Source organism: Miniopterus natalensis, chromosome 22 (genome assembly GCF_054644295.1).
Source record: "Miniopterus natalensis isolate mMinNat1 chromosome 22, mMinNat1.hap1, whole genome shotgun sequence".
In the NCBI taxonomy this organism is placed as follows: domain Eukaryota; kingdom Metazoa; phylum Chordata; class Mammalia; order Chiroptera; family Miniopteridae; genus Miniopterus; species Miniopterus natalensis.
Genome location: NC_142102.1, coordinates 8,766,363 through 8,781,502, shown reverse-complemented (window position 1 = coordinate 8,781,502; position 15,140 = coordinate 8,766,363). Strand labels below are relative to the sequence as shown.

The window sequence follows — 15,140 nt, the reverse complement described above, 5'->3', positions numbered from 1 at the left end:
CGCGAGTCCATGCCCGGCACCTCCTCACCTCGGGCCCGCAGCGGCTCAGCTCTCCCGGGAACCCGGGCCCTGCGCATCGGACGTCCTGCGCGCGTGTCCCCCGTGGCCGGGCCAACTCAAAAGGTACCCGCGGTGCTGCGGCCACCCGCCCGGGCCCTGGCTCCTGCCATTTTTGTCAACCTCCAACTTCCGAGCGAGCCGGAGAAACTGAAAGGAAGGGCGGGGGCCGAAAGGCAGAGTAAAACGCCGCCTCCTCCCCGCTCTGCTCCTCTGAGCGCGGCCGTGGGCGCGCCGCCCGCCCGCCGGGCTGCTGGAGGCTATCCTGGTCCCGGCCGGCCTCGCCCCCGCTCGCCGCCGCCGCCGCCTCGGCCGCAGCCTCCCTGGAGCCTATAGAAATCTTTTGTGTGGCGTCACCGCCTTTCGTTTAAATCCCGCTTCCTCCTCTCGCCTTCCTCCGCCCCCTCGCCTCTGCCGGATGCTTGCGCGATGCGCTGCTCCTCCCCCGGGAAGCGGGCGGCTGCCGGAGGACGCCGCCGCCCACCGCGGACGCCCCGGCCGGGCCGGGCCGGTGGTCCCGGGCCTCCCGGCGGCCCTCGGGAAGAGGCGGGGAGGTAGGACGGGATGGAGGCCACCCGGCAAGGGCTCCGCGCGCGCTCTGGGGAGTTGGGGCGCAGCCGCCAGTTGGCCTTACGTAAGCGCTCAGCCAGGCTGGGACTCCACGCGTCTTCCCCGCCCAGGGAGCAGGTCTCAAAGGTGACCTGTTTCCTGCACCAGGAGGGGGAGGACACTAGACACCATCCCCTAAGGACTTGCTGGGGTCCAGTCTTCGCGTTTTGCTGGACATCGTCCGGTTTTCCAAGCATTCCCCCTGCCCTTTGTGTGGTTGGTTGTCTCCCGCGGTGGGATCGAGGGGCTGAGCGGGGTGAGGGAGGCGCACTGGATGTGGAGCCCCAAGAGCACAGCTGGGCGCTGGCTGCGCCTCCCTTTCAGCCGGTGCCTCTCACGCGGCTGAAGCGCGGGCTCTGAACCAGACTTCCTGGGGTCGCTCGTTCCCCAGCCACTTGTCAGTTGTGACCTAGTGCAAGTTCTCCCTCCAAGGATGCGTTTTCTCATCTCAAAGTGAGATACAGTACTCTGCACTGACTGCTTGAGTATTTGGCTCATAAATAGTAGCTGTCAGAACGAGCCTTGATTGGCACAGTTTGCCCTCCTATAAACTCTAGGTCTCCAGCTACATAACGGGGAATGGGGTGATCATGGCCAAGCCTTTGGAGGGAAACATTATCCCTGTTTTTCTTAAGAAAACTGATGCTCAAATGCCTTAAGTGCCTTCCTAAGGTCAGGGAGATGGCACATGGTCAGGAGAGGAGCCCACCCCAACCTCTTTTCATTCACTCAGACCTTATTTTCCAGGAACTGGTGGAAGCACCTGGGCTTCCTCCTAGCCAAGTGCCCCACCTCTTAGGCCTGAAACAGGCCCTCTAGGTGCCCAGCCTGCCACAGGCTGGGTGTGTACAGCCAACAGACATGTTTGTTCCTCAGTCCGCTTCAAGGACCTGGAGTCACCTTTTTCAGCCAGTTGTCATTGTTACATATAACTAGGATGACTTTGCAATTTATCGTTCAAAGGAAACACTCTGAGCTATGCTATTAATAAATTAACCAGGAACAGGAGATACAACCCTGAAGTCACCCTACTTATAAAGTTTGCTTAGATACCTTCTAAAATCTGGATAAGCCTTCATATTTTGCAAAACAAGGCCAATAAAACACAGTTTTTTGAACAAGAAGCTATTCTGTAGAGTTAACCCTTTTAATTTTTGTATGAGGGAAAAACAGTTGGGTAGATAAAGCTCTTTCCATGGTCACCCAGGAGTAGCACCTTAGGCCTACATGGCACCGAAAGCTTATGAGAAAGAAGTCAAACCTGTCCCTCTATGCCGAGTTTATGAAACTGCCTTGGAGTCGGGATTTTCCCCCAGAGCCACTTGGTACCCCAGGATCCTATTTTCCTTTTCTTCCATATATGCAGCCTGTTTTGTTGTTGCTGCTGAAGAGTTTATATCCCACCAATGAGCTGTGTTACTCAGACTGTCCTATTGTATTCAGTGATGTGCGGTTCAGCATTAAAAATTTGGTAAGATTGTTTTCTTGGTCCTTTCTGCTTCATTTTTTCAGATAGGGCAACTCCTGAACTGATCCTTCCAGGTACCACCTCTACCTTAAGGTCACCTTTACTTTATGCCTCCAGTGATTCACTCCACAAACTGTGTACCTACCAAGTGCCAGGCCCTGTACTAGGCATCTAAGGAATATGAGGGCTCTACCCCTTCTGGAGAGTAGAGTTCAAAGAGGGCAACACAGTCTCAAGAATCACACCAACAGGGAACTGCAATTTCACTACTGGGATAGTGAGAGCACAGAGTAAAGAAACTATAGCAGAGATAATACTGCTTACCAGATAGTCCAGTTACAACTCGGGAGAGTCATGTGATGAATTCTGACCAAAGAAATTAGGTAGAATGATGTGATGGGCTGAGGCAGGGAAAAGCCAGTCTGTAATTCTTCAATCTCTCTTCCCCTGATGTAACTATTCCAGAGCCTGTGTTCTAGATGCTGTGGCTGACAGATGGTGGGGCCTCCTCAAGCCTACATGACCGTGGGACAGACCCTCTATTCACCTGTGTTGGACATAAAACGTGAGCAAAGGTAAACTCAGTGTCAAGCCACTGAGATCTGAGGGTTGTTGCTGTAGCATATTTTAGTCTAAGTTGATTAATAGAGTCATTGGAGAAAGGGTGTTCTCATTAGAAAACAGCATGTACCCCTCCTGTCCCTCTTTTAAAATTATATTGTGCCCCTGGCCAGCGTGGCTCAGTGGCTGTGCATCGACCCATGAACCAGGAGATCATGGTTCCATTCCCTCCCTGTCAGGGCACATGACTGGGTTTCCAGCTCCATCCCCAGTAGGGGGCGTGCAGGAGGAAGCTGATCAATGACCCTCATCATTGATGTTTCTCTCTCCGTCTCCTTTCCTCTCTGAAATCAATAAAAACATATTTTAAAAAAACCTAAAATTATGATATGAAGCAAAGGTACTGTGTAAAGTATTTTTCATTAAAACGGAAAATGAGCGAGAAAAGAAAGCTGAAAACATGTATACTGAAGGGTTGGCTGGGGGAAGGTATATGGAGCAGACAAGAGGATGCTGGGACCATGCAGAAAAGAACTTGGCCACTGGAGAAAGTATTGTCTGGCTCAAGGCCACCACTTAGTAGGAATTTAACAAATAAATGAATGAACAAGATGCAAATAGAGAGCTAATTAAGGATTTGGGGAGGACCAGAAAGGTGGAACTGCCAGATGGAGCAGGCAGGTGGGGAGACCCTTCTCCCTCCTTCCTTGCCAATTCTAAATGGTGCAGCCACCACCTGGACTTCAAGCAGATATAAGACAACACTGTGAGCACTCTGGTTTGTTTATTTTATTGTGGTAAAATATTCATAACATAAAGTTTACCATCTTACCCATTTTTGTGAATGTATCCCTTCTGTGGTATTAAGTATAATTTCATTACTGTGCAACCATCACCACCATCCATCTCCAGAAATCTTTCATCTTCCCAAACTGAAATTCTGTACCCACTAAACAATAACTCTGCCCAGCCCTGGAAACCACGTTCTACTTTCGGTCTCTATATACTGTAGGTACCTTATATAAGTGGACTCATACAGTATGTGTCCTTTTGTGTCTGGCTTATTTGACTTAATGTCATCAAGGTTCACTGATATTGAAGCATGTGTCAGAATTTCCTTCCCTTTAAGAATGAATAACATTCCATTGTATGTAAATACCCAACTATCGCCTCGCACTCCAGACTTAACAGACCACCAACCAAGCTGTGTCTGGTCTACAGTGCCACCTGGTAGTCAGTTTGGGGCATTCTCTGCATTGATGTATCATTTGGAGTGGTGTCCCTCTGTTTTGTTTTTGTGCTCAGGGATGGGCCAATTCAATCTCAGGCAATCTTCCTTACACACAGCCAAACATCACCCTTTATCATCATCTTTCAATATCTGGAAAATTAACATTTCCCCTCCCTTTTCCCTGATGCATTCATCCCCATAGGTGATGAATGAGCCTAATGTTCCTGGGGCGATGAGTCATTAGGGAGCAGGATGACTGTGTGACAAGTCACTAAGCCTTACCTAGCATGTCCTCTTGCTCTCTGGTGTGTGTGTTCCCATACAGTAAGAACATGTGGGCAGGATCTCATCCATCAGTCCCATGTCCTCCCCATCCCCACCTCCTCCCCTCCCTCCCCTCTGTGCTGTCTCTCTGTTCACCTGAAGCTTAGTGGGTGAGGGAGGCCTGCATTCAGGACCAGCTATATCTTGGCAGGCACCCCTGAGCATTTGGGTCCCAAGAATCTGGGAAATCTAGAATTTCCTCCAATCTAGCTTACTAGAGAGCCTGGCATGGAGGTGAAGCTTGCTTTCACAGGTAAATTCTCCATCCCATGTATTGGAGCTTTGGATTTATTTTCTATTTTGGAGAATCCTATAAGGGAGAAAATTATCAAGGCAACTGCAGTATTACAGAGAATTTGAATTAAGTGTATTAATCTGAGAATTTCAGTTGAGACTTTTTTCTTTTATCTTGGTGCAGAGAACAGTATCAATATTTTGGAAGCATCAGTGTGTTCATGTGCCTCTCCTTTTAAAATGCAACTAATTTGATATACCACTGCTTAGCGTTTCCTCTAATTTAAAACAGGAATATTATTATCATGTTATCCCCTCAGGTCCTGACCTCCTGTAAGCTCTGTATTGTTTATCTCCTCTGCTAGCTCTTTAGGGCAGGGACCTTGTTATATTAACTTTTCCATTAGTGCCTCACCTGATTCTTGGTTGACGGTAGGCCCTAACTAAATAAATTCTTAAAGAGTTGAACTGAATCAAGTTCCAAATGCCAAAATGGTGAAAATGCAATCAATCCAGATGTTTTCCCATCAGTGGGTTATAAAATGAATTTCCTCCTTAGATAAAAGTACGTAGCCCTGGAATTTTTTATATAATTCCAACAATTTCTTTAAAACACTAAATGGTGGAGTTTTTTTTCTATATAACTAGATATTGTGGTCCAGAATTCCCAGTACTTGTGCACCTTCACTTTGCAGCTGGCAAAATGAATGAACAGGGTGACCCCTCCCAGCAGAGCACATGATCAACCACAGCTGTGCATGTTTTTTAGCATGACTGCACCAGGACAGGGCTCTGAGCCACTGGGTGGAGCAATACGCCCTGGGGAGAAAGCTTATGACATTTCCCCTATGATTTCAAAAAAGAAAAGAAAAAACTCTTTTTCTTGAGTCGTTTCTGCTCAATGTCAATAGAAAAATTCCATAGCCTGTGTGCATATAGATATATGCGTGAATATGTACAATATCAGCCACCACCACAGGGAGAGATTTTAAACTGAAATGGTCCTAAGGTAAGTGAGGCAAATATTGTTAGCTAGGTGCCTTGTCAACCTCCACTCCCTCTCTTCTCTTGATAAGAGAATCCCAATTTTATTTGGGGGAACAATGTACCCAGCTAGAAGATAGTTTCCCAGCCTACCTTGGATGGCTAGGCTCTAGCCAGTGAGATGTAAACAGAAGTGTGCGGAATGTCCAAGTAGGCTGCTACACTGAAGCTGACTCCATTGAAAGGTATGTTCCTTTTGGCCTTCCTTCCCCCTTCCTCTGGATGAAAGTCAGCTTGATGGCTGGAGCTCCGGGAGCCATCCTTGGACCTTGTGGCGACTTGGGGATGGAAGCCATAGGCCAGTGCGATGGAGCAGGATGACAAAGAGGCTGGATGCCACAGTACCAGCCCTCTATGCTTAATTTCCGGCTGCTTCTGTGAAAGAAAAATCAAGCAATAACAACAAAGCCCTCTCTCTCGTCTAAGACACTTAAAAAAAAAATTTAGTTTTCCATTATATACAACCTGTCCAAGCAAGGGGGCTAGTTTACTAGGGCTGCCATAACAAAGGAGGACAGACCAGGTGGCTTAAGAAAGAAAAATTTATTTTCTCATTGTTCTGGAGGCTAGAAGCTCCAGATCGAGGTGTGGGCAGGGCCGGTTTCTTCTCCCTGTGTCTTCACATGTCCTCGTGTCCCCCCCCATACATGACAATGGCCAAATTTCTTCTTCTTATAAAAGCTCACATCTTATCAGATTAGGGCCCCACCCTAACAACCTCATTTTAACTTAACTACCTCTTTAAAGATCCTGTCTCCAAATACAGTCACATTCTGAGGTACTAGGGGTTACAATTATTCAGACCATAGCGCAAGGCAGGAATAAAGAGGTTTACTGTGGCTTTTTTTTTTTTGGTCATAATAGAAAACTTGGTAATAGATGTCCATCAACAGTAGCGAAATAAACTATTGATATATTAATACCAAACCCTACAGCACTTCGGTCTAAAGAATAAACGCATCATGTCATTGTTAAGGGAGAAACACTGAAGGTGCCCACAGGCTTACCGGTCTGTGCAGTGTGCTGCCATAGACACGCATAAATGCAACAAAATCATGTCTAGAGCTGCTTGGATGTTTGTAAGCGTACAGAAAAATGTACACAGTGTGTGACAAACTGACAGCTGGTTGGTGTGGAGTAGAATGTTTGGAACTTGGTAGAAAATATTCCACTGCGATGATAAGTGATTCGTGTCTTCCTTATGTAGTTAAAAATTTAGAAGAAATCGGCAGACCTGCCATTTAAAACTCCCAATCTCAAAGCACCTCGGGCCAGGATCTTTTTAAGGAACAGAAATGGGATGATTCAGCCTTGAAAAGGATGTGTCAGTCAGAGCCTGCAGGTTGGGTTCACATGAAGCTATTTTAAAAATGAAAAGGTTAAAAAAAAAAACCCCAAAACACAAAAAACCCTTTTTCGAGTTGAAGAGATGACAGGAATATCTGAAAGCTGGTGGAATTAAATCCTCTAAAAGTAATGTTTTGGTTTGTGTGGGGTTTTTTAAAGCTTTTTCGAGCCCAAGAGCTGACAGGAATACTAAAGCTGAGCAGCACAGCAGGGGCCTGAGGTCGGCAGGACCCTCTGAGAAAGTTGCTCAAAAGTTCTCAAAAAACTTCTCCACAGAGACCGCAGGAGGCCGGGGGAAGCGCCTGGACCCCGAGCCGGGCGTTCCTGGAGCTGAGGCAGCGCCAACTCACCTCGCAGGCGAGACGCTGAGGCCTCGCGAGGCGCTGAGGAGGGTTCCTGGAGGCCCTGAGGGAGCTTTTGGCCCCGGCCCTCGCGCTGGAAAGAAAAAGGTCGTCCTCTGGCGGAAAACGAGCAGGAGCGCAGGCTCCATCCCTATCACCGCGCCGAGAGCCTCGGCGGGACGAGGGGCGGGGCCTCGGGGCGGGACAAGATGGCGGAGGGGCGGGCTTCCGGAGCGGACGGGGCGGGGCCTGGCGGCCAGCGTGCGCCCGGAGGCGGAGCTATTGGGGGCGTGGCCTGAGGCGTGCCCGGGACCCGTCCGGAAAGGGGCGTCGGAGGCGGGGCCAGCGGCTTGCGCAGGCGTGATCTCGCAGCGGCGCTGCGAAGATGGCGGCGTCCAGCTGGGCCCGGGTGGCCGTGGTCCTGCTCTGTGCCTGTGATCTGCTGCTGCCGCTGCCGCCCCGGGCCTGCGCGGCCGAGGGCCCGGCTGGTAAGCCCGGCGAGGCTGCCCCGCCTCCCCCGAAGAAGAAGAAGGACATTCGCGATTACAATGATGCGGACATGGCGCGTCTTCTCGAACAGTGGGAGGTCCGCGGCGCGCGCACACCCTCGGGCTTGCTCTTTCTCGGACCCTGCTCCCCTTGACCTCCCACCCCCTCCGTGCCGCTGCCTTCCGACCCCCTAACCTCCTCTCTGCTCGTGCCACGAATCCTTACCGATCCGCTCGAGCCACCGCTGACTCGGTGACACCCCGGGATCCCCTCGCTCTGTCGCCCCGGACCCAGGCCTCCATCCCAGTGCCCTCGGGTCCCCCGTTTCTGCTCCAGCCACGGGTCAGCCTCGCGCGTGGAGCCTTAAATTACCTTCAGTGCCCTGGTTGCCCCTGCGTTTGCTCCCCGGGGTCAGTGATCTCTGCAAATGGCAGGGAGATTAACCCACTTCCACTGTATTCCTGAAGAATGGGGTGACTGGGTGGTGAGGGCTATGGTCAGGGTTGCTTTTCTAGAGGGTCAGCTCAGGTTTAGTAGTTCGCCCGTCTTCCAAATCAGTAGGATTTCAGACTTCCCATTTGTGTACATTTCCCTGCTGAGAGTTGTAATTTGCGGGGATGGCCGGCGCGGTAATCAAAGGTTAGTTACTCTCTCCCGTGGAACTAACATTTTTTTCATTGAAAGCAGCAATGACTTCTTTTTGTGAGACTTAAGCTTTGTGAGTGCACCGGAGTGTGTAATTGCGGGGAGTTTGTAATAAACTTTTTAGATAAACTTCACTAGCCAAAAAACACTCTGCTGCTTTTTTCCCTTCCAAAGGTGGTCGTATTGTCCTGGTTCATTTAAAGTCAGAATCTAGGGTTCTGCTCATTGTGTAACCTTGGGCAAGTCAGGTCTCCTCTCTAGGCCTCACGTTCCTCATCGCCAAGATGAGATCTTACTGGCTGATTCCTTCCAACACTTATGTCTCATTATTTTGGGGTTAGCTCTGTGTGTGTGTGTGTTTGATAGAGGCTTTCAGACATGAGTTTAAAATGCCATCTGATGCACTGGACTAGCAGAAAGCCAACTGCGTTTTCATGTTCATCTGCAGCTGATAGAAAGATTGGGGTAGAATGGAGGGTGTGGAGACCTTGCTAATGAAGAGAGAACTTCATGTAGCACTTCCTTCCCCATTTACCGTCTCCCTTGCAATCTTCCAGTCTCTTTCTGATCTGCCAGTGTGAGAACACCGTCTCATGAGAAAATCCTAACCCAGAAATACTCAGAGCCTGAGCTAGACAAAAAGGGGGCTGCAGAGATGAACAGGGGATCCAACCACTGGTAACAGTAGATAACAGTAAAAATAGCCATAATTCAAAGTAGGAATTGCTGAGTGCTATAAAAGGAAAGAAAGTTGCTGGGGGAATCTCAAAGGGTTTCAGGGAGGAAACAGCATTTTAGATAGGCAAGGGAAGTGTGGGAGGTCATTCCTAACTGGGCAGCATGAGCAGAGGATGGGACATGGGAACTGGACAGAATGGGGCAAATATCAATATCCTAGGTTCTGCAGTTAGACCACTGGGTTCAGACCACTTAACTTCTGAGTTTGAACTGGTAAAGAACCTCTCTGTACTTTAGTTTTCTCTTCTGCAAAACAGAGGTGTTAATAATATCCACCTAGGTAGTTTTGAGGATCAACTGAGAAAACATGGAAAGAACCAAGACTACTGCAACTCTAATCACTAGTTACGGTAATATAAAGATCTGTCACCCAATATAAATTAGTTTGGTTGGCTGGAATAGACTGTCTGACGCAAAGCAGTGAGAAGTAAAGACGGTGGGAACCAGGTGTTCCTAGGCCTTGAATGCTGTGGGGTTTGGACTTTAGAAGGACATATGCAGTCCCTGATGCATTAGAAAAGTTGTATTACCCAAATATTACAGTACTGGAATGTTTGTTCATAATTTCATCACAAAACATGTTTTCTCTTTGAAGTCCCCTTCTATATGCAGACATAATTTTTACAGCAGAAAGCACAGCATCAGTGTATTTTCTGTCTATTTTTTCCATAATACTTTTAAAAGGCTTCAGAATATGCCTCAGAGTGGATGTTTCAGCTGTTGAAGATTTTTGAATAGTGGAATATCTTGGTCAGAGCTAAACTTGGGGAAAATTAATTGGTTGGTAAAGTTTAGGATGGGTGGGCAGGGAGAGAATCAGAAGGCAGAGACAGTTTAATAGTTAATATTTATTGAGTGTTCATTAGCTATCAGAACTGTAAGCACAGCATGTCATTTAATCCCCTTACTCCGGTGCTGAGGGATGTACTTATCCCTGTTTCCTAGATGAGGATGTTGAGGCACAGAGAGGTAAAGTAACTTGCCCAAGTTAGTTGACTTTCCAATTCAGTCACTTTAAAGCCTGTTCTTTTAACCATTTTACTACACAGCCATACACATTGATGAACAGCTGTGCAAGTGAAAGGTAATGAGGAAGCCCTGGATTAAGCTAGAGGCTGCAGGAATGGAGTGGAAGGGAGAAATGTGAGATACTATGCCACAACGGGACTTGGTAGTTGGTTAATTGTGTGCCCACAAGGTGACAGCATAAGGTAATGACCCCCAGCTTTACCCCTGGAAACTGATCCTCATTTTCCTGGTCCATAGAGCCAGATAAACATCTCACTGTGCAGGCTGCATGCAGACTGCATGAGCTGATGTTTGCAGACACTACAAATGGGAGTGCCCTTCCCCAGATCTGATTTTTTTTCCTGTGGGAGAGCATATCCATCTCCATGGGCACTTTTATGTAGGAAACAGTACTTTCTCCCTTGGCAGCGATCCCTAAATCCACCTCCTACTCCTTCCCTGCTGTTCCTTCTGTGACTCAGTATGACGTTTTTTGAGATTTGTTACTTGCGCGTCGGTATTTGTTGTTTTTCCTTGTGTGCAATATTTCATTATATCACCACACCAGAATGTGGCCATTTTTACAGTCGATCACATTGGGTAGTTTGGGGGTGAAAAAGCTGTAGAAACCCATCACATGGGGGCTCTCTGCGATTGGCAGCCTGGAGTGACTTAGACATGCTTGAAAGGCAAGTAGAGGAGAACTGCTGGGTTTTCTTTTTTCCTGTGTTATGTAGGTCAGAGACCTGCACCTGACGTCTTGTGCAGATGTTCTTGCCTCTGCCAGTTGCAAAACACATTTCTGATGATTGATGCTTTCCCCTGCTCCTCATAGAAAGATGATGACATAGAAGAAGGAGACCTCCCGGAACACAAAAGGCCCTCAGCACCTGTCGACTTCTCGCAGCTAGACCCAGGCAAGCCGGAGAGCATATTGAAAATGACGAAGAAAGGGAAGACTCTGATGATGTTTGTCACCGTATCAGGAAGCCCCACGGAGAAAGAGACGGAGGAAATCACCAGCCTCTGGCAGGGCAGCCTTTTCAACGCCAACTATGATGTCCAGAGGTAAAGCTCCTACCACCTTGCTGAGGAAAGCATAGGCTGTGCTGGGACTTTTTCTGAGGCTCTATATCTAGCAGGATATTCTTTTTAGAATATTCATTATTGGTCAGCCAGTAAGTTGTGTTTTTTTTTAGTAACTAATTTCATCATAAAGTTTTATTTATCTTTATATCTTTAACTTTTATTTTATCTGAGTAAAAAGTTGTCTAGCTTAGCCTCTTTGGGGCCAGATTAGTTACAGTTTGACAGCGTGCTTCCTTTAGAAGTTTCTGTCTATGGAGAATGCTTTTCTGTGTGGCTGTGTCCACACAAAAGCTTGGACCAGACTGTTAACAGATAACTAATGTAAGGTGAAGGGGTCCAGTGTTCACAGCTCAGTATGATTCTAAGATGCAGTTTTAAGGAAGTTCTTTTTTCCTTCTCAATAACAGTTCTAAAATTTTGGGTCTTCACATGTCCTAAAGGAAGTATAAAAGTAATAAAAAGAAATGAAGGAATACTGAGAATCGATATTCTTGACTCTTAATAGACACTTAGGAGAACAAGTGAGCTACCCCTGATCAGGGCAGAGCCGCTCAGGAACAGAACTGTGTCCCCTGGCAACACTAGTGGTCCTCTTTGCTCTTTTCCTCTTTGCTCTTTGGGATCTGCTGAGTGTGCATGTTCCTGGGCTGCTTGCTGCTAACCTCCGAGGTTAGGATTTCTGTCCAGTGGCTGGGTATCCTCTCATGCCATTCATGGACCTCTTACTGTGACCCAGTTGAAACCAGTGGTTTTCAGCCTTTCTCAGCAGAAGCTTTTTGTCAAAAGAAACCTTAACTGGGCACATGAGAATGTAAAACAGATTCAGACGGCAGCCTGCTCCTTGCCTCCCCCCTCAGCAGCCCCTGAGCCCCGTTGGCAGCAGCCTCAGGCGCTCTTCCCCGCTCTGCCCCTTGCTGGGCATCTACTTACCCACACAGAATCCACGTTCTGCTTCGTTCTGAAGGGTTAACTAGTTCAGTCAGGTAGGATTTTCAGACACGAAATTTCAGAAGCTATTGGACCTTGACAAGTCCACTTTTCTCTGTATTCATGTAAAATTTGAGAGGACTTGTTTTTCCTGGTTAAGTGCCACAGAAACTCTGACCCGTTGGCCCTTTACTGGCATGAGCTGACTGTGATCACATCTCCCTGTCAAGGTTCATCGTGGGCTCAGACCGCGCCATCTTCATGCTGCGTGATGGGAGCTACGCCTGGGAGATCAAGGACTTTTTGGTCAGTCAAGACAGGTGTGCTGATGTCACTCTGGAAGGACAGGTGTACCCTGGCAAAGGAGGCGGAGGCAAAGAAAAAAACAAAACAAAGCAAGAGAAGGGCAAGAAGAAGGAGGGAGCCCCTAAATCTCGGGCGCCGAAGGAAGGCAATCGAGCTGGGAATAAACGAGAAGACCTGTAACGGGGCAGTCACTGCTGCCTGGAGCACACGGGACAGAGCTCAGCCAGGGCTCGTGGGGGCGGGGCGGGCGTGGGAAACCGCACACAGGATGGAATTCTAGTTTCTTCTAGAGAGGGTCTGCCACACGGCCAGTGTGTGGTCAGAGTAGGAATTATTGTTGAAAAGGTTTCAGGTAGAAGACAGGTTTTGTATTAACATCGGACATTGGACACTGCCAAATTCAGGTTTACTATGAAATCACTTTAGATGGAAACCTGACTGTTGATTTTTCCCATTTAAATATGGGGGAGTCCCTGACCGCTGTGTCACTGCCCCCTCAGTGCACCTGCTCTGGTCTCACGTCCTGCGGTGTCTGTGCTTTTTATTTTTGTTAACGAAGGATACCAGGTTCTAATCAGACACACATTAAGACTCGATGTAATTGAATCAGGGTCTTCACGCCACAAAAAACCCATCATTTTCATTACTGTGAAATAAAAATGCCCCATGAGAGCACTGCACGGAGCATGGTGTTTAAGTATACAACCAGCACACCAGGATGTGCGAATCCCACTTCTGCAAAAACTGCAGAGAACAGAAAATAATGTCGCTTGGAGATCCTAAGTATTTCCTTTGAATTTCTTGGACTTGAATCCTTAGCAATTAAAGAGAACTCTTGGTATCTGTCAGGTGTTAGGTGGTCTGTGGAGCTCGGGGATCCTGTTGTGTGTCCTTAATTAGGAAACAGTAATGCTGGTGTTGAAGTTCATGTGTTCCATGTAATGTGACAGTTTTAAAAGGTGTAAGTCAGGATCAGCAGTCCTTTGCAGTGTGGCAGAAGGCTCGATAACCTCCTTCATTTGTACATATTTCTTTGATAAAGTGCCTAAATTTGTGGTGTTTCTATATGGTACTCACATGAGGCCCTATCTGCTAATGTCTGATTTCACTGTTCATGTTGAAGCCTCCTCTGGTTGACAGTTATGGAATTTATATACAGGTGTCATTTTTAAGAACTAAAATTGTTTGTAAAAACCTCCTATTGTGATTTTAACCAAATAACACACGTACATGGTTAGAAAATGCTTTTGTTCAAAAAGGGTACCAAGTGGAAAGCCTGCGGAGCCAGTGCTGCCACTCTTGTCCTAGCAGAAGCTGCTGTTAATGTTTCCAAAAATGTGTATTTATCAGTTTGTAGCAACGTGTGCGTTAGCCTTGCAGCATCTATTTCCCCTGGTTTTGGTCACTCCATTCTCAGTTCTGTGCTCTGGGTGGGATATTTCCCCTACCGCCTTCCCAGCCTCCAGGCCACCCCACTGCAGGGATGAAGAGCTAACCCCAGCTAAGTTTCTTGAGCCACCTCAGGAAGAGGTGGCTTTTGTTCTTCATACCATTGGAACCCGGAGGGTGTGAGGCGTGGCCACATTGGCCCATCCAGAGGAGCTGTCAGAATGGAGCCAGTACAGGCCATGAGGAGATACGGGCCACAGCCAGGTCCTGGTGGTGTAGTGTAAACCCTCTAAAATAATAATCATTGCCTCCCCATCTAGAAGTCATTTAAGAATGGAGGAATGTGTCCACTAGGGGGCACCAGAGACCGGCCGTGCATTGGGTCTTGCCACCCAGCCTTTGGGGAGAATTCTTCAGCCATGGTTTGAATTAACACATCACTCGAGCTGTGCTTGCCAGATGTCTGTGGAAATATGCAGACACCTCTTTCTCTGATCTCTGTATTAATTTACTTCGTTGTCATAGCAACCCGAGGCAGGAGGCACTATATTATCACCCCATCTTCCACACAAGGACGCTGAGGCCCAAGGAAGGTAAGCATCTTCTTCAAGGTCACACTGCTAGGAAGTGACAGAGCCAGAACCTGAACTCGGGCAACACAACATTAGCCACCTGGCATGAATAAAGCAAAATTATACCCTTTTTTTGGTCAGATTGGCAAAAAATATAATTTTGGGTGTGCTGTACAGTTTTACTAATTAGTTTATGTGTGCCTTGAGGTGGAGACGGTTGAAAGTCGCTGGAATAGTTCTTGGGAGTGAGAGAGGCAGAGCCACAGGGCGTTTCATCAACCTGTCAACCTTGTTCTTAGGCATGAGACCCAGTTTAAAGGAAAGGAAAACAAGCAGACAGAGGGCGGTCTCCTTTGCGTGTTTACTATGGTACAGCGAGGTTTTCCACCGCAGAGCTGTGCTCTGAGGCAAGTGAAGGCTCTGGGACACTTTCGAGCCGGCCAAAGGACTCCCCAAACATGACATTTAAGACAATTCTTCATTTCTCTGACAAGGACTTCTCCAAGTGCATATATAATAAATAAATAGAAAATATATCTTTGTTCATGGTGACACCTACAAGAAATGTTTACATACAAAACACACTATACAGCTAATTCCCGAAAAAGGACCAGCTATTTCGGCAACAGGAAAAAGACAAGCATTTCAGAGGCATGTTTTCCTTAAAAGCCTAACTCATCTTGACGCTCACGCACAGAAAGCACAAGGCCAGTTTTCTAAGCAATAAGAAAAGTGCTGCTCCTAAGAACACGCCTGGACAT

General features: G+C 47.6%; 1 protein-coding gene and 1 long non-coding RNA gene across 2 annotated transcripts in view; one reads left to right on the top strand and one right to left on the bottom strand.

Moving 5' to 3' along the window:
• LOC148090718 (uncharacterized) overlaps positions 1 to 5,707 on the bottom strand; it is a 42,589-nt gene extending 36,882 nt beyond the window's left edge. The window contains exons 1-2 of the long non-coding RNA XR_015716377.1: positions 5,622 to 5,707; positions 2,459 to 2,681 (exon numbers count right to left, since the gene is read on the bottom strand). This is a non-coding gene — a long non-coding RNA (uncharacterized LOC148090718). The remainder of the gene's footprint in view (positions 1 to 2,458; positions 2,682 to 5,621) is intronic.
• A 1,894-nt stretch (positions 5,708 to 7,601) lies between these two features.
• MESD (mesoderm development LRP chaperone) lies at positions 7,602 to 14,519 on the top strand. The gene is made up of 3 exons (XM_016217957.2): positions 7,602 to 7,802; positions 10,932 to 11,164; positions 12,343 to 14,519. The coding sequence occupies exons 1-3, from the start codon at positions 7,602 to 7,604 to the stop codon at positions 12,596 to 12,598; spliced, it is 690 nt and encodes a 229-aa protein (XP_016073443.2). The 3' UTR covers positions 12,599 to 14,519.
• Positions 14,520 to 15,140: the final 621 nt, after the last annotated feature.

Excerpts from the sequence above, each read along its gene's own strand:
- MESD (XM_016217957.2), top strand. The coding sequence starts at position 7,602 with ATGGCGGCGTCCAGCTGGGCCCGGGTGGCCGTGGTCCTGCTCTGTGCC. Across the intron at positions 7,803-10,931 it reads GTCTTCTCGAACAGTGGGAG|AAAGATGATGACATAGAAGA; the intron begins GTCCGCGGCGCG and ends TGCTCCTCATAG. Across the intron at positions 11,165-12,342 it reads GCCAACTATGATGTCCAGAG|GTTCATCGTGGGCTCAGACC; the intron begins GTAAAGCTCCTA and ends CTCCCTGTCAAG.